This window comes from Peromyscus leucopus, chromosome 5, assembly GCF_004664715.2.
Source record: "Peromyscus leucopus breed LL Stock chromosome 5, UCI_PerLeu_2.1, whole genome shotgun sequence".
In the NCBI taxonomy this organism is placed as follows: Eukaryota; Metazoa; Chordata; class Mammalia; order Rodentia; family Cricetidae; genus Peromyscus; species Peromyscus leucopus.
The window spans coordinates 142583736-142611032 of NC_051067.1; the positions used below are offsets into that span (position 1 = coordinate 142583736).

The following is a 27297-nucleotide window of genomic DNA, read 5'->3' on the forward strand; positions in this document are numbered from 1 at the left end:
ACAGATCTGTTTCCCATCAGGCTTCACAGCTCACTCTGTCCAGCTGATAGCACCAGTCTCAGCAGGACTGGAAGACAGCAAGGGCACCCTCTACAGGGTCTGAGGAAGCCGGGATCCAGGGTGCATAATTTACAACTAGACTGTGTCTCTCTGTGTGGCTTGTGAAGTTCTAATCACACACTAAGGCCCTCTTTTTCCTGTCCTGAAACGCAGTCTACTGTATTGAACACAGTGTTGCAAATACATCAAAAAAGTTCCAGTTACACGAGGAGGGAACACTCACTATTCCCGACAGCCACCACTGCTTGGGTACCAGGAAGCGTATTTGCGTATGAAAAACAGGGACTTTAATAGTACATTATAATGAGAACATATGCTCAAAATAGCATGAACATAACAGTGAAGGACAGGAAGCAGCTTTTGAAAGTAAAAATTTTTTATTTTGATTGATTTCTCAATATAATGCCAGTTTGAATGGCAGAAATTTGGTTCCACAGACACTTGGTAATGCTACAGAGAGCTACTACTTTCCCCAGGAAGTTAGGCTAACAGCTGGAAAGAGAAAGCACAACTTCCTAGCAGCATGGCAACTTAAGCCACAGGCCTGGGGCCCCGCAGCTTTTCTATTCAAAATGGCACGAACAGTTTTCAGCTGGTGACAGATGAGAGATGGGAACAAGACGTGGACACCACACGGAGCACTGCGTGTACTGTACGAGCGACAGCGGACAGACCAAACGTAAGGGGTGGAAGGAGAACCATAGAAAAGGGAACCAATATTTTACTCAAATGCTTTTTAGAGCCTTTCTGTAGATACAAATATATATATATATATTTATCCAAAAATATGTTTTATACAGATAAATGTTTCTCAATTAAAGATGGGTCCAAAGCTATAGTATAACATAAAGCATGTCTTCTGTTAAGACTAACCACCTGAATTTTCAATTTCTTTAAAGTTAGTGCATTAGTTTTCCAAATATAATTACCTGACACCTTTTTATAGATATAAATCAAGTAGGCATTACATTTTCAAAGGGTTTGCAGGTTAAATGGTATTTCATTAAGATGCTATGCTTATCAAACTTACAAGCCCCATTAAGAATTAATAAACATACCAAAAAGGGCTATGTAAGTTGATATTCCTCTTCACAGTAAACATTTTCTGATTGCCAGTTGACATATGTTGAAAATGCACAACAAGACTTCACTTCCTAAGTACTCTTATGTTAGTAAGACATCTGCTCCAATATATGGTAATAAATCTTGCAATAACTATGGGATGTAACACCTACAACCACTACCTAGAAAATAAAGCACACAATTATTTTGGTGATTTTACAAATCTTTTTTCCAGGTGTAAAGGCTACAAAAAACTCCTAAAAATTAGAGAACACTGAAAACATTAAAAGTTTGACATCTGACTTTATAGTATTTCCATTTTACCCTGAAAGACAACTTAAAAAATAGGACCTTCTTAGAACAGGTCACCTTGCTAATATTATAAAAAATCGGTGAGAGCAAGAAAAATTTTCACTGGTTATTCGGGGTTTCTGTAAATGGTCTTTCCCCGAACCATTAGAAAAAACGTTCAAGACAAAAAGCAAAATAAAATATGTGGTGGTCCCTAAACTATTCTGAAGGCAGGTAGCTGAGTCTAAGCTAAAATCTTTTCTCAATCACGGTAATCATCCTCCCCTCAAATGCCCTTTAAAATGCAGGAACAGTACAACAGCAGAAATCAAAGAGCATAAACCGTATTTTCAAGAACAGAAAAATCGCTAGTGCCGAAAGACAGAGCAGAAAGCAGATTCTTTGGGGGCCACTAATCCATCAGTTGACGATCCACTATGAAGACTTCTCTTTCCTATTACGGGGCGAGTCTGCTCCATTTGATGTGACCGCTCCATTCACACCGTTCTCTGAAAGGAGAGAAGCACAGGTATCATTGTCTCACAAGCAAACTGAGTCGTAATCGCTACGCACGAGGTATCTGCAGGTCAGAGGCTGAGCACACCGGGAACCGGGCAGCGAATCAACAGAAAGTCCCTACTAGAAAAAGGGAAGAGGAGGTCGGGTGGAGGACTGCTGTCAGGTCACAAGGTCTGCAACTGTCCCCACTGGGTGGCACAGGCCTTTAAGGTATTTCTTTAAAGCACAGAACAAGTGTCATTAGGGATGGTCACTATTCCAGTTAAAGGTGGACTGCAGCCTCTTCCTTAAAACTCTGCTGGTGTGCCAGGTCCAGCAGCACCGGGGAGGCAGAGGCAGGTGGATTTCTGTGAATCACACCCCGTAGATGCAGAATATATGTCCTTTTGGGGGTGTAAAAGGAGCATTCACTGAACCCGGGGACAGGCTGAACTGTAATCAAAGTCTCAGCAGAGTTTAGGAAGGGAGACCCTTTGGAGCCGTCTTTAGTCATGATGGGATTTAGTCAGACACCAGCAGACAGACAAGCACCGAATGACAGACATCTACTACATCAAATGGACCCACAAAACAGTCACGGTTCAAAAGAGAGCTCAAATTACAATTCTAAAATGTCTGCAACTGAATAGTGTTCAAGGTTTGAGGAGTCTACCCAACACAGGGATGAGGGAGAAAGTCTGCAGTGAATTCTGGGTGATTCACGAGGAGATGTGAAGATCCCTGACCAGGAGCCATCTCAAGACCAGTTAAACAGTCAACCAGACCGAAGCCTGGAAGCAAGAGCAGGAATTGATGACACAGAAAAGACATACAAATAAATAAAAAGTAAAACAACAACAACAACAAGATTTAAAAAGTTTTCTTTTTTTTTTTAACAGTGCTAGAAATTGTACACTGGGGTTCATGCATTCTGTAGGTGCTCTACCCATGAGCTACATCTTAGCTCTTAAATGCTGGTTCTGACTGACAAGGAAAACAGGCATAAATTCCTTGAAAATCACAAGTTACTGAAAGGGAGAAATTAAGCAGAAGTCTTAATAATTTCATTATCTTGAGTGCAAATCTACAAAGATGGAGTCACCGTGGAGTCCTCCAGTGACTTACAGAACAATGCTGACATGGAACCAAGGGAAAATCTATTTAATACTGTTTACAAGGCTAGTAGACCTGACAAGGATACTGAAAAAAAAAGGGCTAATTACAGGCCAATCTTTTCTATGAACACAGACGGAAAAATCCTACCAAATAATTCAAACCCAACACAGCAAAGCTGCGTTATCATCCGTCCCTAATGTGGGTGCATGCCAGGAATGAAGGCAATTTGTTATCAAGAGGAGGAGGGCTGGGAGATGCCTCAGTGGGCAACGGTACTTGCTGCACAAGCTTGAGGACCCGAGTTCAAATCTCCAGAAGCCACAGGAAAGCTGCTCGTGGCCACACACTCCACTAGCGTGTGACTCCAGCACTCAGAAGGTAGAGACAGGGAACTGTGGAGCTTGCTTGTCATGACCTCACTCCAGTTCAGTAAGAGACCATCTGAGAGAGAAAGGCAAGGAGCAAGGCACCGGCATCTTTGTCTGTTGGAGCCCATCTATGTTCCCTAGTGGCTGTGCCCAGCAGGACTGCATAAAAGGTTGACTGGACCACGGACCCGAGGACCAGGTATTTCTAAGGGTCTACACTTGGTTGTATCTAGTAAGGGGGCTGTCCTTTGCCCCTCCCCTTGGCATTGTTATAAATAGCCCTTTGGAATAAAGTTCTGGGCTGGTGGATAAGGATCCAGGTCCACCTGAGGTTATCCTGCATTTCTCTCTGTTTCTCTGTCCTCTTTATTTCTATCTAAATCTCTTATCCCTCATTCCTCAAGAGTCCCTGGGGTAAATAAATGTGGGAGCTGGTCTCCTACACTTGTTGAACTCTATGCATGCACCATGCCCATACCTGTTCTTAAGTCAGGATAATTTAGCAAGAGAATGCAACATAAAGCACCTGGATTGGCCAGAAAGGTGAATAAACTACTTTCACTTGTGGATGATCCAAAAGAACCCACACCCACTAAAGCACTTTTAAAGTCAGTCAGTAAAGTCTCAGGATCCAGATCACCATGCAGACACCAACTGCACTTGTACATATACACCCAACAACCTGGAACAGAGCATCATGCAGACACCAACTGCACTTGTACATACACACCCAATAACCTGGAACAGAGCACCATGCAGACACCAACTGCACCTCCATACTCACACGGAACACCTTGAAAATGGAGTTAAGGAGAGGATTCTATTTTATAGCAGCATCCAAAAGAGTACAATATTTAGGAAGAAATTTAATCACGTACTAGACATTTAGATTGATAACTATAAAATTTAATTGGAAGAAATTAAAGAGCAGAATAAATGAAAAGACATCCATGTTAATGCTCCCCAAGGCAATTTACAGATTAAAGGAAATTTGAATCAAAACTCCAGGTGCTTCTTGCAGACACTGAAAGGCAGATCCTAAAATTCACACAGAAATGCTAGGCCCCTAAAACGACCAAACTGTGAAAAAGAAGAAAACTGGAGACCCTCCATCTCCCGTTCACAAAGCTTCCAAAGCCACAGAAAGACAGCAATGTAGTGAGCTGCCCACCCACCACAGCACTGCAGTGAGCAGCCCACCCACCACTGCAATGCAGTGAGCGGCCCACCCACCACAGCAATGCAGTGAGCGGCCCACCCACCACAGCAATGCAGTGAGCGGCCCACCCACTACAGCAATGCAGTGAGCGGCCCACCCACCAAAGCAATGCAGTGAGCGGCCCACCCACTACAGAAAAAGGGCAGTACACTACCCACATGCCAAGCAAGGCAGTGTCTCCCTGCACAGTGACAGGCACCTAAATACATCTGGCAAAATCTGGAGCTCAGATCTGACTGATTTTTCAAAATTCATTAGAGAGAGGTTAGTCTTCCCAGAAAACAGTACAAGAATAACTGTGTATAAACCTGAGACTCAGCTCACTAAAACGATGCCACTTTGAGGTAACAGTCTGAGTACTCTCCCTAATGACCCTGCAGTTCCCCCCCCCCCACATATATATATCTAAGAGGCAGAAACAGGTGTGCAGACAAAGACATGTATAGGTGTGCTTACATCACCTTATTGTTAAAAGTACAAAGAACCCAAGTGTCCATCAACCAGATAAACAAAGTATGGTATATCCACACAAGACTGAGTAGGGCTTAGGCCCTAACCACTGAGACACAGGATTGAACAGTGGCTGCCAAGGGCTCGGGCAGGAAGTGGAAGGAGCCACAGGTACAGGCGTTTTCTCTGGGCTGACGGCCTGTCTGCCTCTGCTTCCCAAGCGCTGTGATTAACGGCATCCACAGCACCACACCTGGCTCTTTCTGGGAAGCTTTTATAACATGTTTTGGAATTAGGTAGCAGTTCGTATCACTTTGTAAACATTGTGGTTCCCCCAACCCCCCATCCTGAGGCAGGATTTCTTTGGTAGTCCTGGCTGTCTTGGAACTTGCTCTGTAGACCAGGCTGGCCTTGAACTCAGGGATCCACTAGCCTCTGCCTCCCCAGGGATGGGATTAAAGGCGTGCACCACCACACCCAGCTAGCAAATATAGTTTAAAAACGTTTGTATTCCTCCAAATGGCTCAGAGGGTGAGGGCACCCACTGTCAATCACGATGACCCACATGGTGGAGGGGGATGGCCAACACCTCCAGGTACTCCTGTGATCGCTGCACGTATTCCATGACATCAATGAGTCTGCACACACGCTCAACAGATAAATGCCCAATTCTGCTTTAAATGGTGATATGTACCCTTCCAAGGCCAACTGTATGACGTGGAGGTTACATCCCAATAAAGTCACCGCTGAAAGGCATTACTGGGGGCCAGCGAGACGGTTCAGGGGTGGAAGCGCTTGCCGCCCATCCTGATGACCTGAGGAGTTTGGTCCCCGGGCCCCACATGGTGGAAGGAGAGGAGCTACTGTGACCTCTGCGCATGCTCTGGCACAAATGCACACACACACAATGACTGTAAAGAAGAACTGCGAAGTATCACTGTAATTCAAAATAACCTCAGTAACGCAGGCGTGTAGGATACTCATGTACTGAAATACAAATGATCTTTACATCCGTCTACAGAGGTGATGTCAGCTCAGTCCAGCATCTAAGCTGTTTGAGGGGAGAGAGAGGAATGAGATCCACAGGTTCAAGAACTGCTGGACAAAGCTGGAGCACGGAACCCAGGGGAGCCAGGACTTAGCAGGAACAAGCCAATGCGGATGTGTCTTTACAGCCGCGACTCCCTAGGCTTCCAAGAAGCACATGCACCGGAAATATCATTTGCAGGGTCAATGTGTTTCAGTCACAAGCCAACGGGAGAGAGCAGGGGATGCAGGCTGTGCAGAGTTAAAGCGCCAAGCAATCAGAAGTTTTGTGTACATAAAAACTTGATCTCCTTACAGTCGGGAAGGGGCTGGAGATTTGAAACCCTGAACAGATAGATGCCGACAACCCACCGAGCCACACCCACTCGGCTAGTCACTAGTGAGGCTCTCGCTCTGCTGCAGCTCAAGCTTGCCGACCGCTCCTGAGAGTGACTGACCCCTCACTCAAGGAGAGGAACGCCAGAGGGTCACCTTGCCTCCAGTCCTGTTAACCAGCTGGATAAAGAGAGGCAGGCACTCTTGTCGTTGGCTAGACCACTGTCCTTGAAGTGTACTCCATAAACATGTTTTTCCTTCTTTTAAAACAAAAGGTAACAGAGCTGTCTTTGTAAGATTTGGAAACTAAACGCCCCGTAGCTATGGCTCCCCAGGCTTTCACTTCCAGGTGTTTCCACGGCTTAGTCAGTACCAACCTGTTCCTTTTCTGGAAGACCTGCCTTTGGTCACGACCGGTTTCCTCTTCACAGGTGGGGCCTGGAAGGCAGAATGCTCCCTCCACCGCCGAAGCTGGAAGTTAATGAACTTCCACATCATGAAGGCCTGTGTGATGCAGATGGAGGCCAGAACAGCGATCCTGAAAAGCATGCAGAAAACGACAAAAAATTAGAGATGAGGAGAACGCATCCTACTGTGATTTGACGGTAATGACTATGGCTAACACTTTCACTCTGTTGGCAAGATTATGTTAAGAAATGATCATTCCATCGAGAAATTAATCTGAGAAGTTAAAAGGGGTCTTAGTACTATCATTCAATGTAGAAAGGAACTGCAGCAGGCATGAAACCAAGTCCAGGACTTCCTAGCCTCAAGTTAAGTGGAGATTTGAGACCCTGAACTTAAGTGATGATGTGCTAACACAGCCAAGCGGTGGCATGTTTAGTAACGGTGGGACATGAGAGGACTGTACCTAACCGCCAGCACGTTGAAGTTTCCAGTGCTAAAATCCAGCTTCTGATTCTCTGCTCTTGCCAGGCCAAAACCAACAGTGAGGACTGAAAGAATTAAGGTCAGAAGTCTTCCCAAAACAAAAAGAACCGCCCAGAGGGAAAACCTGTAAGAGAAATGTGCAAAGTCACGGAAGAAAATCAAGAGGAGACGGTTCTACCGGAATGGATTCCTCCTGAGCACATGCATATTCAAGCAGCACGTCTGTGTCATGAGTGTGCGTGTGTGCTGAGCCTGCTGTGGAGGGCGAAATCAGCGAGGGGGTCTTCCTCAGTCATTCTCAGGACGGGGAGAGACAAGGTCGCTCGGCCACTGGCCAGCCTGGCCTGCCCAGACCCAGTGTCCTCTCTTGTTGCCACCCCATACCTGGCTCCCCCCCTCTCCCCCCTCCCCCCCGAGGCTGGGGATCGGAACCCAGGTCCTCACGCTTGCTCTACACAAGCTCTTTCCACCTCCTAAAACAGCACTTCTTACTCTGCAAAAATGGTGTACTGTCAGAGGTCCATGGCATCGATGACCTCATTTCGGTTTTCACAACTCCAGCAGACAACCACTGAACATTTTTGTTCATTGTTAAATACTTGCCATGTGCTTCAGAACTTATCCATTGAAGGGCTGAAACATGCTGGAAGAAGCCAAGACGGAGCGGCGCTGCCAACAATCCCCTTTCAGCATTTACAGGCGTCACACTCTTAACAAGTGACACCTTTCGGGTTTTTCTTTCCAATCTGATTCTTTATTGAAATCTTTGCATATTCTTAGGGCTACATTACCTATTCCTTTGTTTCTTTTTTAACAATTGTATTTGTTGTATGTATGCTGTGCGGGGTGGGTGAGGGGTCCATGTAGGCCATGGCCCATGTATGGAGATCAGAGAAACTCTGTGGATTTGCTTCTTTTCTCACACTTTATGTGTGTTCTCCAGCCAAGACAGACTCCACTTTAAAGAATAAAATACAGAGCGTGAACATTGCCAAGTGGTTCCATTTTCTTTTAGGGTAGTACTAAGAAAACTGTAGAATTCAAGGACACAGGCTTTGACAATCCCCTGACTTCAAACAACTGGTGAACAAGCAAAAGACAGTACCTACCCTTTCTGATACTTCTCATCACTAAAATAAAACAGACGAGAAATGTGGAAAAGGAACTCAACAAAATAGTGCAGCACCAGAAGAACAAGGCCCAGGTGGTTCAAGCTGTGGACAGAAGACACGAAGAACGGTTAACTGCCAGCTCCGTGAAGTTAGCACGCTATCTGCTGCTCCGCACAGACCCAAGCAAACCCCAACTCACTTCAAAAGGTAAGCCCCAGCGATGTGGAAGAGGTAAAGACCAATGTAGACAAGCTGGCGAGGAATATCTTCCTGCAAGCACAGAGGCACCAGAGATGAAAAACACGGCAACACTTCATTTTTAACAGCACAGCCCACCCTGTGTCCTTCTTATATCCAGCTGACTTTGTGTCTTAGAACCAACAGGTCAGTAATGATGGCAGATAAAACGCCCTCACTGAAACCCGCCCTCACTGAAACCAGTAACTCCCCAAGCTGCTAAAAGGTGTCAACTGCTTTCCAAAGGCCAGTTATCCAGGAACCTCTTCCTAAGTAAAAGTTCCCTTAGATGCATACAAACAAGCATTTCCAAAGCAGGGCCTGTTCCCTCAAGGAGCACCACAGGAAAAGCGTAAGTAACTAAGAAAACAAGTTCTGCGCTTCCCATAGGTGTGGGCTTGGGCAAGGCAGCTCATCTCTGCCCCACAGACCAACACCATGAAAGAAAGCAGAACCAAGGAGACACACACAACCACGGGGAGCCACTGGAGAACACCCTCCCCCCCCCCAGGTAAGAACGGTGAGACTAACTGGAGACAGTGTTATCTAAAAAATGATGGCTTCAGTGTACTGTCCCGGGTCACACTCCCCCGTCATCCTGCAGTCCGTGGGAGGAAGCCATGTGGTTTGGAGCTCACATGTCTGGAGATGATAAGCAAACGCTAGTCTGGCACCAGGCTCTGGTGCTCACAGTCACCGAGGGTGTGGGGGAAGGGAGAGGAGCAAGGGGACTGGGGAGAACTTGGCTTTCTGAGAAGGGAGGACTTCACCAAACCAGTTTGCTGGGCAGTCTGGGGGTCCGCCAGCTGTCCCAGGACGGCCCCTCCCAGCTATGGGAGCTCCAGGCCTGGCGAAGGCGAACGGAGAAGCAGGTGTGCTGCTGAGCACAGACTCACTCGCAGTCCTATGATTCTGTTGTGGGGATTACCTTTCTCCACCAGAAGCCACGGTCAAGATTTTGCTTATGATTAACACACTAAAACACTTACAACAACGAGTCAGTTAATAAAATTTCCCAGTCATTTTACTTTTAAAAAACTTTTCGGAGGAAGTTTTGTGGTGATTCAGGGTGTGCGCCGCCACATCTGGCTATGTGTGTCCTCAGCACTAACGTCCATGCAGCTATGGAGAAGGAAATTGTGGAATGCCACAAAACTTGAATAATCTCAGTGTTCATGGAAAATCTAATTAGTATGCTTAAGTTATGAATTCCGAAACTATAAATAACTTTAAGCAACATTTTTTACTTGTTAGTCGAGGATCTCATCTTAAACTGACATTTTTAAAAAGCTCTCCTATTACAGGGATCTATACTGATGGTTTTGAGTAATAAGAAGTATTTGTGAAAGGCACAGAGCCTTAAAATACTCCCCCACTGCTTCTTTAAATCCCGGATGCAGGCCTAAGGACAGACTATGAGAAAGCTCTGCAATAATTCAAAGGGAAGCGCTAGTGGTGAATGACAGGAATTGGAAAAGCAACTCTGGCTGTCAAGAAGCAGGGATGGGGAAACATTTCTAGTATTCTAATAATAATCAATTATATTATCTAAAATCAAAGCCAGTCTGATTATCAGCAACAAAACATTTGACTAATTCTCGACTTCCTTCAAATCTTGCAAGGTCAAACTAGCCAAGCAATTACTCTCTCTGAGATGAGGTCTCTTTTTACATTGCTCGGGCTGGACTCAGCAGTCCTGCTCCAGCCCCTCCAGGAACTGGGACTGTGGGACACCCTACAATGCCTGGCTAAGAAAGGCCATTTTCAATCTCCTCCCGGGCAAAATGGAGATATGTTCACACTCCAGTTACATGACTGAACTCTTCCAATCAAGGGCACTGAGCTCGCTCTCTGCCACCGCCACACCTCTCCACCCACCACACCTCTCCACCCGTTAACTGCGTTCCTTTCTTATTCATCCGCCCGGGAGACTGGTTCACAACAAGCACCGTACTACTGTCTTCCAGTAAAGAGTTCTTCCCAAAATACATTTCATAGAGGAAATTTTAAGAAACTCTTTAACACATATGCAGCTGTTACTTTCAAATTATGCTAATTACTTGAAACAGTTACTTTCAACTGTCACGTGGAAGTGTTAAAAATAGTTTAAGTTCTAAGTTATGCAAATTATTCCCTAAAAACTAGACTGCATTTCTGGAGAGATGCCATCTGGCAAGAACTGATAAGAAAGAAGCTTTGGAGGCTAAAATGCACAACTGTTTGAAATGTTCCTTCTTACTTACTAGGGTCAGCGAGCAAGATGCAGACACGGATTAATAACGAAATCTACAAGTATTATTCTCATGGGTATGCAAACACCCGAAGAAAGCTTCAAACAGCTGAGCCATGTCCAGCAGTAAAGCATCAAGAAACTATGACACTCTCAGTATTGTTGTCCAACAAAGCTTTCCACAATGACACAAATGTTCCCTAAATCTCTGTGCAGGCCATAAATGGTGGCACATGCCTATCGCCTTCCCTCACTCAGGAGAGACCGAGGCAGGAGGATCATGAGTTATTATCCAGACTGGAGCCACACAGAAAAACCATCTTTTAAAAAGTGAGTGAGTGAGTGAGTGAGTGAGAGTGAGTGAGTGAGTGAGACAGAGAGAAAGAGAAAGAGAGAGAGAGAGAGAGAGAGAGAGAGAGAGAAAGAATATGTGTGTGTGTGTACACCTTCTACCCCACACGGTCGTTGGTAGCCACACATGGATAAAAGGCACCAAGGCCAGTCTGACTAGGAAGCGGGACTGTGTTTGTACTGATTTGACCGGGGGCCAGCAGCTACTATTCTGATCAGTGCGGCTGGGACACCTAAGACTCCAAGGAGCTCAGCAGACAGGGAAGAGCTCCTGGAAACTGTGGGCCTACTCATTCCTAGGCATTCAAAAGCAGAGACCTGTGCAATTACACCTAATCTGTGTAGTAACCGGAAAAGCATTCCACCTTATAGAAACAGCAACATGTGCCAGAGGACATGGCCTCTACTTGGTACTGTTTCCTGATCCCAGCAGACAGCGGGCACAGTCTGATGATAGAGGGCCGACTGGTATGCACTTTTCAAAGACTACCTGTGCATTATGAGAGGGCAGAGATCAATCAGTCAGGAACCTTCTAACTGTGGCAAACATAAATCTGCACACAACCAACAAGGAGTAAGATGAACTCATGTGCAGCTGGAACAGGCTCAGAGTGATTAATTAAAGACAGAAATTGTCTGTCTCATCTACATTTCTACCGATTTATCCCTCCCTGACATTATTTTCAAATAAATCCCAGAGTTTTTTTTTTTTTTAAAAAAAATCTATCTACACAAAAATAAAGATACTTGATTAATCACGGGGAAAAGGAAATCCTGAAAGCGCAACCCTCCCGTGACAATGATAAACTTAGGGAATATGGTGTAGCGGCTAAGGCATGGCGTACAGAGAGAGGAGGAGACGGTACAGAGGGAGCCTCCCAGAGCACAGGTCGGCGGCGTTGGCTTCAAGCGATGATGGGCAGAGGAACAAGAGGTCCCTAAAATAAAGGAACCTGACTGTGCAATGCCATGGAGGCCGGCTTCCAGAAAGGGGGCACCAAGAGCGCCCGTACTTCACCCATTTCTCTAAGCAAACGCCTTTTCCCACAGGCTAAAGGGGCTGCCCCACCCCACCCATCAGGAAGGGCTGCCCTGGTGGAAACTCAACTGTGGTTTACTTTTCTGTCAACACTGAACTCTTATTTTGGACTTATACATAGAACTGTTAATTGGACACCAAACTAGTTACTTGTGAAATAAATTGCTGACCACCACCACCATCCCCAAAACCCAGAAACCAGTAAGAGGAAACTAACACATCTTAAAATCTTGCTTAAGTTTTAATTTAAGTTACCACTAATTTAAAAGTGAGCAACCAGCATGTTAAATGTAAAAGTTAAACAAAATCGTTGATTTTTAAAAGAAATATTTAGGAATCTTGGCTTTCGAATGAAGGGGTGGGGAACGGCAGAAAGAAGGCTGAGGCCCTGGATGGGGTATTCCGTTTGAGAAACGACAAGACAATCCCTAAAGTTAAACCACAGCCAGCTTACTTTTTTGGTTTTCTGGAAGTAGAGTTCAGGGAGCGCATGGAGCCAGTATGCCAACTGGGAGATGTAGAAAAACTTCATTTGAAAGCTGTGTGAGAAAGCAAACGTATCTTTTAAAGTACAGTATTTAAAACGAAACAAAAGCACCCCAAAACGAACAGGCGTGAGAGCCCGGGGTAGACGAGGCAGCCATGTTTTTGCTGTCGTTTCACGAGGCTGAGCCATCTCTGCGCAGCCGGCCGAGCTTGCTGGGTTTGCCCACCGTGCAGTCCACCCCGCTGCCGCAACGCTGAGCAGAGCCGCCTGCCTGTCAGTTCCTGAAGGCTGAGGAGTAGGTCATGCCAGCGATGGGCATCCACCGGGGCACGGCTGACCCACAGACCTAGAAGGCTCCACCAACGGGGAAATGGGGCAAGAGACCACCCGACGGACGTCACAACGAAACCCATTAGTTTGTATCAAATACATGCCAAAAGGGGGAGGGGCTGATGCAGAGCAATGGCTCATAGAGTAACTGTCACCGGAAACGGGCAATTCTCAGCATCAAATACCCCGCTGTTTCCTTAGTGAAATATGGTTTCCATCCGGCTGCAAACACGTGGAGGTTGAGGCAGAACTAAAGGCAGGACAGAGGTGCAGGAGGGTTCCCAGGAGATGCATCTCAGTCACTCACAGGCTCCTCTTTACATTAGAAACCTCTGCCCTTCTGACTGATCATCTCCCTTCTCATGCTCTCTATACGTTAAAATGGAGACCACAAAGCCAATCTGAAGACATTTCCAGGAGGTAATACAGCTGCATGTAAGTATGATGTTGATAACTACATCTTACAAAAGGTCAACACATCACTCTAGTTTATTTCTTTTAAATCAGAGAATGACTCAGTAAGGGGGATATTACTGCTGCATTTAATTCAAATACACGCACAGCCATGTGACTCCCTTCCTTCATAAATTTTTCTCTAGTTTTTAGATCACCAAGTACTCAGTGAGTACTTTCCAGGTGGGAAGCACCTAGAACTTTCTAAGCAGAGAGAGAATATACAAACAACATCAGAAAGAGAGCGCTCCACTGTTGAAAAGGTACCGTCTTGGTGGGTCTGGACACAAAGCAGAACTCACACATGTGAGATGACCAGAGAGCAACCTAAATTATATAAATATAAGCTGAACAACATGAGGTACGAGGGACTCGTTGCAGGCGCAGCAGCGAGGAGAACCCACGTGCAGCAGGGGCACTAGGCAGGTTGAGGCTTGAAGATCAAGAACAGCTCACTGTGTCCCGTCCACTAAGCTCCCGGAAACAAGCTACAGACCCGCAGGATGCCAGCAAGATAAAGGAGAACCACGGCCTCGGGAACAGTCCAGAACAGACAGAAATGAAGGAACGAAGAGACGGAGTGGGCACGGGAAAGCCAAGAAAACCACGGAAAGATGGAGCCACGCAGATGGGAAGGACAAGGGTGTAGGAAGGGAAGAGAACACCAAACTGAAATGGTTAAAATCAGGGCCTGGGGAGATGGAGGGCCTATCAGTTCAGAGCACTTGTTGCTCTTACAGGGGAGCCGGGCTTGATTCCCAGCACACCCACGGCGGCTTACAGCCACCCACAACTCCAGTTCCAGGGATCTGAAGCCGCCTTCTGACTTCCTCTCCACCAGTCACACAGGTGGCACACGTACATACATCTAGGCAAAAAGTCGTAGACATAAAATGATCTTTAAAAAGAATGGTTAAGCTCAGCTGCCTCATGCTGGCAAAGGTAATGCAGAGACCAGCACACGGCGGCTCTTCTTCCTCAGGACAGTGGTGATGCCCTTGTCCTGCTGCTGCAGGGAATGCACCCACTCCATGTAGTAGCATCAAGTCCGGAAGAGAGGAACAGGAATGGGTTCGGCTCGTTTGTGACAGGAACAGTATTTAGTTAAGAAAGGCCTGATTAAAAAATAACTTACGTCATCAGGTTATGAGGATAAGCCCTCCACAGGATAGTTGGATCTGATATATAGTTTTCCTAAGAGACAGGAAAATTGGCCTATGAGTACCATGCAAACATTTACAATTCCCCACAAAAGGTTCCAAAGAGCAAGCTAAAATCCAATGTTGTAGCTCTCCAATGTGATCTGAACGGCCTATGCTAGCTAAGCTAAGTATGAGACATAAACCGGGTAGGATACAGTACCCGAATTCAAGTATCCTTCGCGCTGTACAGGAGAGAAAGAAGTACCGCAAACTAACGGTGTGCAATGAACAGCAACAGAACGTGACAGCTGTGGGCCAGCTTTGTGAGGATGGGTTTTATCCATGTAATCAGAGAACGGAAAACAGCGCTTCTTGACAGAAGTCCACAATGAGGCAATGCACACAATGCTCTGCAAATCTTGTTCTCAGAAAACTGGATGTATTTGGTGAAAAATTAACAACAAACAAAGCAAAAAAAAAAACAAAAAAACCCAAAAACGAAAAAACCCAACTCTCCAAAACCTAAAGTGACAACTTTAAGAAGACTATGTGTCCCTGGTGCAACTCTTTTTTTTTGTTTTTTCAAGACAGGGTTTCTCTGTGTAGCCTGGACTATTCTGGAACTCACTCTGTAGACCAGGCTGGCCTCGAACTCAGAGATCCACCTGCCTCTGCCTCCCAAGTGCTAGGATTAAAAGCCCATGCCACCACTGCCCAGCCCAATGTAATTCTTACACTAAAAGCTTACATAAAACAGGTTTTAAGCTGACATTTCCTTTATGTCCATTACATCAGTGAGACGGGCTGGACACTGGATTGAGAAGTTGAGTTTTAATACACCTCTGACATTAAGTCTAGATCCCAGGCATCTTACTTTGGCTCTTATTAATCTCCACCATGAAGATTTAAAAGAATCATGTGCTTAACAATCTCAAAAGTGTGGAAATCCACATAATGGAATATGAAGGATGCTGTTATTTAACATTGAAGTTGACACTGGCCTCCCTCTCCTCACTAAAGAGAGCTGAAGGTCCTGATCGTCTTACTTGAACATTTATATGCTTAAGTTGCTTGGGAGCCGCCCGGACTGTTTCAAGGAGGAACTGACTGACAACATTTCTGCTTTTCTAATCCCGGCAAGCTGAGGCTGACATGGGATCCTTTTTGTGAATGGGGAGATCTGCAAGTGCCAAGATCTCAGGATGACATCCCCAGTCAGCAGCTCAGACTTTCCGCTCTCGGGAAAGTACTCTTAATTACCCTCCTTCCCGAGCAGAGGGCTTAGTGTGAATGAGGTTTAAGACCGTCGAGTGACATACTTACAGAGATGAGAATGAACGTGCCCCAAACACAAGCAAAAAGGTAGAATGCACTAAGCTGACCAGACTCATTAAACTTGCTGTGTTTTGTCTTGGAGAAGTGCATTCGTCTGTTAATTTTCTAAAAACAAAGGCAGGTATTAGTACTCAAGAACACAGCACACAACACACCTAACATACCATGAATGCAGCATGGAGAATGAGCAGTGCTCTACAAAATAGGATTTCTAAGAGTGTATACTTACATCCAACACATACTCCTGAATTATGGCGTGAACAATTATCGCCACTAGCATGTAGAAGAAAACCGTAGCCAAATCTTTGAAACCATAGTAATAAAGGGACGCTGATTCAGTAGCTTGTTCTTCTGAAGGCACAAAAAAATATTATGTGAGATTATGAAAACAGCACTCGGTACAACATAGTTATGGAAACAAACAAAAGGAGATTAACTGAGTAAACTTCTACAGCGCTATCACGGTTTCTCCTGAGTGTCCCCAGCCATGGGGAACGGAAGCTCAAGAGGCCATCTGCCACCCAAAGCTCCACGGAATACTTACAGAAGACCTGACATATGTTAGTCACGGCCACCAGAAACCAAACACAGGGAGCCACCACTACCTGGCGGCCTTCACCTAGCCTACTCTCTCATCTTCCGGAGAGCCTCCGTGCCCTCCGGCTGGACTTGCACTGGCCCTCCATTATGATTCTCACTGAAGGTAATTTGACTTGTTTGCTTTGGTTCTGGTTTCCAAGCACCAGAGAGATGCGGCTACTACTTAAAAGTTACGTTAATTTTTGAATTTGCTTTCAGTTTTTCAAAATAAACGTTCGTATTTATGAGTTGCTGGCATCTGTTCGTGGAGTTTTGAGGCCTGTTTAGGGGCATTTAGGTGACAACATCATTCTGGCATCTCCAATGCCACACAACACTACATACAGTCTCGAGCAACTTGTTTTCCCAGCCACTCAACCAAGCATTTGTGCAACTACACACAATAGAATCAACTCAGCCTGTTGATTCTGAAGTCCCTCTGGTCTTCCGCCAGGGTGGGAAAGCCCGGAGCAGGTCCCTGGCAGACACATTCCCATTTCCTTAAGGCAGCGGCATCTTCTCTCTGCTTCCCAGAGCCAACCACAGAACTCTGCCGCAGCCAACTTCCCACTGCAGCTTCACTTTTACAGAGCATAACTTGGAAACAAACCTTTCTAAAATGAAAGCATAACGTGGACACAATTTTCTGAGAATTCCTAGAATTTACTAATATTTTCTCTAGGCAAAATACTTGCTTAAGGCAGAATAAAAAAAAAAAAATGAAAAGAGTAAGTCTGAAGGGATTATCCCTGGCCTAAAATATAACAAAGGGCAGAAAAACTGAGCCAGAACAGCGCACTTCGAGAAGTCCGCATGCCCAACAACCTGCATGAGCTCACTGACTCTCAGGAGTTCCTTCAGGAGAGGATTAGAGGAAGCAATACAAAGAAGTCTCCGACGGAATTTCAAGACCATGCACAAAATATATAAGAAACAATCAACACATAAAACCAGGTTTCGTACCCTGCTTAGGATAAAAGAAAGCCCAGACACTAGAGATTAACATAGATTTTAGTGTCCATGGATACCTCCCGATTTGTTCAATGGCATGTCTGCATAAAGACCTACCTGTCGCAGGCCGAGTGACATTGTACTGAAGAGCAACGAAGACGATGGCTGCTTTGGCTGTTATCTGGGGGCAGAAAGAACAAGAAACGTCAGCTGTCACTCTCCCAAATGAGTACATCAAGGGCAGAAAGATCACAGGTTCTGCCCCCAGCTTCACGAAGCAAGGCCCCCGATTCCGTGGCACCTTGGGTAGACACAGTGGGAACTTCTGATCACAAGTAGCGTCTGGAGTTAGGACAAGTCATTGAAGGATTTTTCTGTAATTCCGATCACATAACCCATGTGTACTGTTGACATTTCAAAAATAAAACAATGGCTTCAGTTGACCCAGTAAATAATGATTTCTCAAATATCGATTCTCTATTACAGAACACTCACTGAAGTTCCCATCAAGGAAAACGTGTAAATTAATAAAAGGAAGCAGAGTTTGTGTAACTGAGGATGGACCACGTGCAGGGTCTATGTGTTCATCCCCTCCTCGCATGCCTGGTTAACTGGTCAGCAGGTATCTCAGTAACTTGACTACTGGTCAAAGTAAAGTGGTCAGAACACAGGATGGACTGTTTACTCAGCACTCACAGGCACCAAGGCCAGCGCCCCACCAGAAAGGCTCAAATACTGATGAATGAACTAATCCCATGACAAGAGGCTGGGTTGCGTCAGGGGTGGTAAACAGACTATTCCGATACTGCAGGATCTGTGCCAGCCGTCTCCACTAGACACTCAGGATCCAGGACCAGGCTCTCTGCTGGTCCTTGGGGTAGGAAATGCTTCTCAGAGGTGTGGGCAAGAGCTTGTCTGACGTCCCCGAGGTGCACAGGGGGTGCAGAGAGCAGCAGAGGCAGAAACAAGGTAAACCTGAGGTCAGGCCACAGTACACAGACCAGAGGCCGAAAAACACAAACAGCACTGAAGTGCTTCAGTGTGACCCCAAGATTGTTAAGGAGGGGTGTTTTTTCCTTTTGTAACCTACATGGGTCTCATGCCCCCTTGGGTTCTCCACACCTCCGCCACCACCATCATCTTACTATGCTCCCTGCTCTACCTGCGGACAACCTTCCTGGCACAGTGTGGCCAACGCGCCTCCCTGTCTCCAAAGGTCCCCTCTGCTTTCTGGCCCCTTCCAGTCTCCTCCTGTGAAAGCTCAGTTCCATCACATCTGTCTTCTCAGAGCGGGGCGCTCCTCTGTCAGACCACCCCAAGGGTGCCCCTCTCCTTCCAGGCACACGACACGGCGGGACTGCGTTCACTTCTACCGTCCCCATTACGAAATAAGTGCCGTCTGAGCTGGGGTCCTGCCAACATCACCCAGTCACTGTGTGCTCAGAACCTCGTATGGGGAGGCTGCAGAGGCGGCTCAGCCGGGAAGGGCCTTGTCACCAAGCCTGACGACCTGAACCCAACCCCAGCAGCCCACACGGTAGAGGGAGAGAACTGACTCCTGGAGGTTGTCTTCTGACCTCCACAGTAAGGTATGAATGCAATGGTGAAGAAGGGCACAGCATGGGACCTAGAAATATACTAGGAAAGTTGCCCATATGACAGATAAACAGAAGGTGAAACACCACAGAGTAAACATGCAAGCCAAGTATAAGACTTCTGCAAGACAGCCAATGAAGGACAGTAGAGTTGGCACCAGGACGGTGGGGTGGGATAGAGGAGGCACTTAAGAGGCCAAGTAATGCTTGGTAAGCAAAAGAAAGGGTCCCACGTTACTTACCAGTGCCTACAGCGTGCACAAGACGGTGGCAAACGCTAATAAAAACGTGGAGTACAAGAAGAGCAGGTTTTGAATGGAAGAGAAGAAACTGATCAACTAACTGAGATTCCTGGGAGATGCATGGTTGCAAATGGCTGCTGGCCACTTACATCCAAATCTAGAACCCGGCGGGCAGAAGTGAGCTTAAAGACTCGGGAATTGCTATTTCTGGACAGAAGCTGAACTATGGGAGCATTTTCATCATCGACACAAGTGTGCACTGTGTAGAGCGGACAGAGAACGCCAAGACTCAAGTCCCTGCTATGCGTGGGTGGCTCCTAAAGGCCTGTGTGCCAAAGCCTGGCCCTCAGCCCATGACTACTAGGACCAAGAGTTCGTGGAGTCTGGCGGGAGCTTTCCTGGTCACCTGGCCCGTGAGGCGCCACTGTCCCCTGTCTCCTGCTTCTCGGTCAGGATGTGAACAGCTGCTGCTCCGTCCGGTGTTCACTCCACTACAGACCCAGAGCAGTTGGGTCACCTCAGGACGGCCCGACTTCCCACACTGTGACATCATGGGAAAGCCAGCGGTCTCCTAACCTAAAAAGAAACGTCAGTGACAGAAAGTGAACATCCCCAAAACCTGGAAGAGAATGTCTGAAAAAACGGAGGAGTTACAGAGTCACGTTTCCGAAAGGTGAGATAAGGAAGTCCTCACAGGTCACAGCTTTCGAGATGTCAGTGAAGGATTCGGAGACGTCAAACTGCAGTGGACTGGAAGCCTAAGTGTGACAAGATGGCACCAGATTCTCTTAGCTGACAGTCACGACGATGCTGTTTTTAGGAGTGGACAGATAATAAGTTTGTGCCAAAGGACAGTTCCCTGGGGAAAAGGAGGAATTAAATACAAAGAGGAAAACAGTGGGAAGATGTGTTAGGAAGAGAACTACAAGCAGAGTTCTCCTGCCTGCTTCCTCCTCAGCTGTGACGGTAGCACAGGCTAAGTCTCCCTTATCCACATGCCTGAGATCAGTAGCAATTTGGCTTTTTGTTTTTACATTCTGGGGTGTCTGCGTAAATGCCACGGGATATTTTGCAGATGGGACTCAGCTCTAAGCACGGAATTCCTTCATGTTTCTTATATACCGTATATGGGGTGGACCCTGTGTTTGCCTCTAATTTGTCATGAGTCAGGGGTGGACTTATTGTCTTACTTAAGTGAACTGAAGAAATTTATATTCAAGGGAGTGAAGGGAGAATGAATGAACGAGGATCCACCCATCAGCCCACCCAGTCTCTGTGTATCTGTATCTCTCCACACACACCCACACCCATCGCCACACACACACACACACACACACACACCCATCGCCTTACACACACACACACACACACACACACACACACACACACACACACACACACACACACGAGGTAGGCTGCTCCGGTATTTGACATGCAGCTAAGGCTACCTCAGAACTAAAATCATTCCTCAGCCTCCCCAGCCCTAGCATTACAAGGCTGTACTACCACAGCAGCTGACATCTGATAAAACTTGTTTTACTTGCAAGCAGGGGCGTGGGGGTATATATAATGCAATGCTGCCTGGCCAGGACAAGCACAAGATGGCAGATCATGTCTGAGGCAAAATTCTGTGATATCAACACGTGCATGACTGTTTCTAGAACCCCTCAACAATGTAAAGTGAGATGCATGTAAAAGGCAGAAATAGCTGGGTTATGTGGTGCAGGCTGCAATCCCAGGACTCAGGTATAGCAGAAGGATTACAAACCCAAGGCCAGCCTGCGTTACACAGGAAAAGGGGGAGAAGACGGAGGAAAAGGCAAGGCACAGCAAGGACCAGCAGTCCCCGCCTAGGCACGGCTCTCAGGTATCTGTGGTCAATAGCAGCCTTGAAGACACGGAGACTGACAGGAGGTCAGTTTTAACCTGTGTTATCCTAGCAGTGTGGTGAGTCCTGTGCTGTCTCACTGTCTAACCCAGGCCATCAACCACCTCCGTCCAGTGCATTCACCATGCAGGCACTGCTGGCCTGCTATGGCTGTTGTGGCTCCTGGATGAACTCAGGGCAGGGCTCGTGCCCGGTGACCTTGACACCGTAGCCTGACACGTGCATCATCCACCTCATTTCATCTCACCTCACCTCAGAAGGGTGGACACAACCTAAGAGGATAACGAGAGGCCGCCTCCCTGTAACTGGTATTAGAGTGTAATTGTTCTATCTTATTACTGTTGTTAATCTTTCATCACACTCGGCTTATTAAACCATCACAGATATTGCATATAGCAAACTCACGGAACCCACAGTACAGTAAAAGATGAGGCTGCAGGCATCCCTGGGGTTCTACCACTGCCCTGTGGAGAGGGTGCAGCGGGTGTCCTTTAGCTAAGTTTACAGGAAGAAAAATGAAGCAGCAAGAGCTAAGACACGGGAGGAAAGGAAGAGGCAAGGTGACTCCAGCAGCGTGGACCAGCTAGAGTTGGCAGAAGGATGGGGGATGGGGGCGTGGGGCAGTAAACACTGTGTGGGCTGTGTCTGAACTCTGCTACCCTAGGACTCATGATCTAGAGATAACTCAGGCCTATGATTAAAACGAAACAAAACAAACCCGTCTAGAATATGGTCACTAAAGTGAGTTACTGAGCGGGGAGGCTATGAAGACAAGAGCTAACGAAGGGAGAGCATTAAAACCTGGGGAGGCGGCTGGGGGGGGGGCACTGCTGGTTGCCAAGATTGACATTGAGTTCAATCTTTGGGATGCCTATGCTAGAAGGAGAAAACCGGCTCTTGCCAGTCACCTTCTGACACCTCCCCAACATTCTCATTCTGTCTGTCTGTCTGTCTCTCTCAATACAAGGCTAAAAAAAGATTTAAAATAAAATGAGATCTGGTGGGGCCAGCAAGATGGCTTAGAGGTTCAAGGCTGACAACTTTGATTCTCTGAACACATACAATGAAAGGAGAGAACCGATTCTGCACAGCTGTCCTCTGGCCCCGACACACGTGCGCTGGGTATTTGGGCACGTATACGTGCACAATATCTATCCTCTGTCTCTTCTGCTGCCTCCATGGCCCCCATTTTCAGTTTCTAATATGAGGTCATCAATACCACAGCTAGAGAAAACTTTGTTTTCCATTATACATGGCAAATGTAAGTCTTCAAAGATAAATATAGTACCAAACTCCAAACACAACAAAAATTAGATTATCCTTTTATGCAAGGCTTCTAAATAAAATTAAGATCTGGCTTCCAGCTGGCTTAGCATGGGATATTAGGCAAGAGGGAAAAATAAGGGCTCTACCCACCAAAAATGTCCAGTGGAAGTCATCTGTTGCCACTTCCGGCTTCCTAAACTTCACATCCCATCCAGCACTGCTTCAGCAAGCTGGCAGGAAGATGTAGAGTATAAACATGCCACCTTGGTGCTTATGACTTAAATAGTAAAGATGGCCGTTTTGGACATTTATACTACTATCCACTTATAAGAAAAAAAGTTAAATTAATTTAGATCTATCTTACATAGGTTACCACAATCTAATGAGAGATCCAAGTCTACATATGCAAAGTCATAAGATTTCAGTGGTTTTTTTGAGTGGCTATCAGTAGGGGCTTGGTGTCTTTATATTATAAAGAGAACTATTCTGTACTGTTAGAGGTAGGCATGATTACTGTACACACGGGATTCCTAAAGCCATGTGAATTTCTGACTATCAAATTCTACTTCTCCATTGTTTATATACAATTGTTTTTTAAAAGATGGGGTAATGCCATTAAAGCAAGCTATGTTTACAAATAAAACCTGGCCGGGTGGTGGCGCACACCTTTAATCCCAGCACTCAGGAGGCAGAGGCAGGCAGATCTCTTGAGTTGGAGGCCAGCCTGGTCTACAGAGTGAGCTCTAGGACAGCCAGGGCTACACAGAGAAACCCTATCCATAAATAAATAAATAAAAACTTGTGGGACTGTATAGACGGCTTAGTGGTTAATAGCACTTGCTGTTTTTTCCAGAGGATCCAGGTTCTATTCCCAGCATCTACAAAGCTCACAACTAACTTCAATTCCAGGGGATCTGACACCCTCTTCTGGTCTCCAAGGGCACCAGGCATACAAGTAGTACATAGACATGCATGCAGGCAAAACATCCTTACATGTAAAAAATCTAAAACCAAATACAAAGGTGTCCTCTCATCTCTACACATGTGCTGTGGTACAAAGACTTGTGTGTGCATGCGCACACAATGCATCAATAAATCTAGAAATAAATTAAGTGATCCTTTAATACTGTCCCATGATAACTGTAAATATCAATATCCACAAACCTATCAGGTACAAACAGCCAAATAGCCTATGGATCCCTGACCGCCCATCTTCAAGGTCTAGCCTCTCAAGGGTTCTGTGGAGCCCTTTACTCTTCCTTAGTATCCCTTCCAGGAAGCTTCCAAAGAAGCCTTACATCCTTTTATACTGTTCCCTTTTCCCTACCTTAAATACAAAATCACTAACAGTATTTGCATTCTGTAGATCAACAACGGCTGTAAAAAGAAAACATTATTATTTACAAGATTTGTATAATAAAAAGGTCCTACAATTAAACATTTCCCTTAGATTACTTCTTCCTCAATCTTGAGAGAGAGAGAGAGAGAGAGAGAGAGAGAGAGAGAGAGAGAGAGAGAGAGAGAGAGAGAGAAAGGGAAAGGGAGAGAGAGAGAGACTTCTGTTTTTACTCAGCCATCTGTTTTCCAACCTGGATGAATTTCTAAGGAATTACCATAGCTACCTTCTTATAAGTCAAACATTGAGTGAGGCACTACATATAATAGGTAATTTAAGTCTTGGAATAACCCATTTCTAGATAAGGACTCTTAAGTTCTGATAGTCCCTAACTTGAATTAGCTGCAGAATGCAGACTTCTGGAGGATTCCTGTGTGCCTGTCGGTTTGGCTAGTAACACACCATGTCAGTTCTTCCTGGTTTCACCATAAATCCCCTAATATTTCCTCAATATTCTTCCACAAAAGGCTTAACAGTTCTGTAAAATAGCAGCCTTCCAATTATTTCAGCATGCATACTGTACTTCTATAATTAGATTGACTGAGATTTAGCGGTAATTATTTTAAAAGTCAAACAGCAAAAACCCATCCAGCCAGCTTCTCCTGCGTATAAATAATGTGCCTTCAAAACCTAAATCTTTAACATATGGTTAAGGAAAATGAATGACTTGCACAAATGCTCTGTTCTGTTTACCATTTTAGCACTCACTCCTTTTGGGAGTGATTTTAAAAGCTATGTAGTATTAAAACAATCCACTTACTGTTTAACCTTTAGTCCCAGCACTTGGGAGGCAGAGGCAGGTGGTTCTTGTGAGTTCGAGCCCAGCCTGGTCTACATAGCAAATTCCAGGACAGCTAGGGCTACACGGAAAGACGCTGTCTCCCCTCCCCAAATAATCATCAACATAAGAGTGACTTTCCCTAAAAAATGTGGCAAAAGAATACCAAGCAGTTTACATAAAAACAGAGCTTGTGGTGTCCAAATTTCTGGTTTATACTTCACTTCACTTAAAGCATTGCAAATATGTTCTACAGATCATCACAGCCCTAAACTATGCCTCTCAAGTTAGGAATTGTTACCATGAGGAGTTGGAGATGGCCAGTCATAACAAACGGCTGTGCACACTGTGCACAAGAAAGGATTGCATTTTATTTTTATTACTATTATTTTTAAGACAGGGAGGGACTCGGAATTCACAACTCTTCTGCCTCAGACTCATGACAAGCATCTACCAACTACTTTGATGTATTACTTTTAATATCATAGCAGGAAAAAAAATGTCATAAATTCAGAGATTACAAACATTTAGCATCGTGTGTGGCTGATACTGAGCCCAGAGCCATACTTCTGACACACGCAGAAACAAGCAAGCACCAGGGACTGGGGGTACAGGTCAGGTCTAGAGCTCCTGCCCAACCTGCACCAGCCCTGGGTTCAAGATTGAATAAATAACTAAAGCAGGCATTTGACCACAGGGCGCGCACCAACCCCCCCATTTTAAATACCACCCAATCATATAATACTGTCAGACTTCCACAAGCCACATTATCTGATCGACTCTTCAACAACAGCTGTGTGGCCTGTGCAAGTGATTTCTACCTCGTTTGTTAGGGGAGACAAATTACGTCTCAGGTTGGGGTTGCTAGTAAGCTTTTTGACAAGGTGGTTCTACTTTCCCTTCACTCTGTCACCCCCTCAGTAGTGGCTACAACTCCATGTGACACTGTAAGTAGTGCCCATATGTAGATTCAGAAAAGTCTATTAGAAGAGAAGCAAGCATAACATAAAGTTATCTAATGATCACACACACACACACACACACACACACACACACACACACACACACACACACACACAAATGGGCTCAATGGAAAACCAAAACCCAATTCCATTAGTTTCTCGCTTTCACTCACATCTTTTAAGCTTTATTCTCGACAGTAGAAAAAAAAAAAAACTAGTAAAAATGAATAATAAAATATCCTCACTAGGTTACATGCCAAGGGGAGAGGAGACAAAATGGTAATCATCAATATATTTAATGAAACTCAGGCTTACAGATAAAAAAAAATTAGACGTGGGGGGGGAGTGGGCGGATGTACCGAGGAGGGTGGAAAAAACCCGTAGGATGTTACAGGTTCACCTTGCAAACTTCATTACCCACATTCAACAGCTGTTAAATAAGTCATCAAAATACTGAGATCTGTGGGAAGAGAATTTACACACTCCTGACAGTCTCGTCGCCTCTGCTTCGAGAAACGAAAGCGCTCAACTCCTCAACACAGCTGTTGCGAGCCGCGGTCGGGATCAGACCCGATCCTCCTCGGGGAACCGAGAGGCAAGGCGGAAAGTTGGGTGAGTGGCCGTCGGCGGGGCGAGGGGGGCCACCGGGTGGTGGGCACCCCGTCCCCGCCCTCCGCGCAGGCGGCAGCCGCCGGGGTGGGTCGGGGGGTCCCTGTCCGTCACCCGGCCCTGCTGCCCCGGCCCCGGGTCCGCCCACCGCGCAGGGCCAGCGCCACGACCGCGCCCGCCGCCCCCGTCGGCCCCTCGCCGGCTGCCACGTAACCCTTCGCGGGAAGCAGGAACTGCGCGGCGCGGGAGGGGGCGGCGGGCCGGGCCGGGGCCGCAGGGCCGCGGGGCGTTGCGGGGGGTTGCGCGGCGCTGGTCGGTTCCTCCGGGGTCGCCTGCCTCGGCCGGGGCCCGGGGGTTTCGGGGGGGGCCGGGACGGAGGGCTCACCTCGAACATGAGCCCCAGCAGGAAGAGCATCGCCAGGCAGGAGACGATGTCCGCGTGATTCTGCAGCACGAATTCGTGGCTCAGCAGCGGCGGGTTCTTGTTGCTCTTCTTGCGAATCGCCATGGTGGAGCCGCCGCCTGGACCTGCAGGTGCTCCCCTCCTCCGGGCTCCGCGCTCTCGGCTGCTCACCGCCGCGCCGCCGCCGCCTCCCGCTGGCTGCTCCGCACAGCCCCGCCGCCGCAGCCGCTCGCTGGGGCTTCACTTCCCATCCCACGGCCAGTACGCAGCCGCCGGGGCGGCCCGGAAAAAAAAAAAAAAAAAAAAAAAAAGCCAGCCCGCAGCGGAGCCGAGCATGCGCACCGCGGAGAGGCCGCGCGCTCCTCGCGCCGTGGCCGCGCCCGGCGGCCCACAGCGCCCCCCGCGGGCTGGAGGCCACGAGGCCAGGGTGGCGCGCCCGGCCGGGGTTGGGAGTCGTTTGGAGCGCGCGCGCGCGCGGGCGCGAGCGTGTCCTGGGCAGGGTCCCCGCGGTCGCGTGCGCCGCGGTCTGCACCGCCGCCCGCCCGCCGGGGTGCCTTCGCGCCCCTCCTGGCCCACCCTGGCCGGGGCGGCTACG

The 27297-nt window shown here is 46.8% G+C and overlaps 2 protein-coding genes across 2 annotated transcripts in view; one reads left to right on the plus strand and one right to left on the minus strand.

The window, feature by feature from the left end:
* Positions 1-418: 418 nt before the first annotated feature.
* On the minus strand, positions 419-26976 carry Tram1 (translocation associated membrane protein 1). Its single transcript, XM_028864595.2, has 11 exons — positions 26685-26976; positions 17681-17744; positions 16263-16384; positions 16022-16138; positions 14692-14750; positions 12741-12825; positions 8629-8699; positions 8427-8531; positions 7298-7441; positions 6804-6964; positions 419-1922 (listed from the first exon to the last, which is right to left on the minus strand). The coding sequence occupies exons 1-11, from the start codon at positions 26805-26807 to the stop codon at positions 1849-1851; spliced, it is 1125 nt and encodes a 374-aa protein (XP_028720428.1). The 5' UTR covers positions 26808-26976; the 3' UTR covers positions 419-1848.
* Positions 20030-27297, plus strand: part of LOC119088120 — a 28431-nt gene continuing 21163 nt past the window's right edge. The window contains exons 1-3 of the mRNA XM_037206487.1: positions 20030-20073; positions 26204-26302; positions 26372-26833. Coding sequence (XP_037062382.1) covers positions 20030-20073; positions 26204-26302; positions 26372-26833 — 605 coding nt within the window. The remainder of the gene's footprint in view (positions 20074-26203; positions 26303-26371; positions 26834-27297) is intronic.

What these genes read in the sequence shown, in the direction of transcription:
- Tram1 (XM_028864595.2), bottom strand. Translation starts at nt 26,807, where the DNA reads ATGGCGATTCGCAAGAAGAGCAACAAGAACCCGCCGCTGCTGAGCCAC. An exon ending in GCACGTTCATTCTCATCTCT is followed by an intron (nt 14,751 to 16,021) that starts GTAAGTATGTCA and finishes CCTGTCTCTTAG; the next exon opens with GAAAACTATATATCAGATCC. An exon ending in GTCTTCCAGAAAAGGAACAG is followed by an intron (nt 1,923 to 6,803) that starts GTTGGTACTGAC and finishes CTCTCCTTTCAG; the next exon opens with AGAACGGTGTGAATGGAGCG.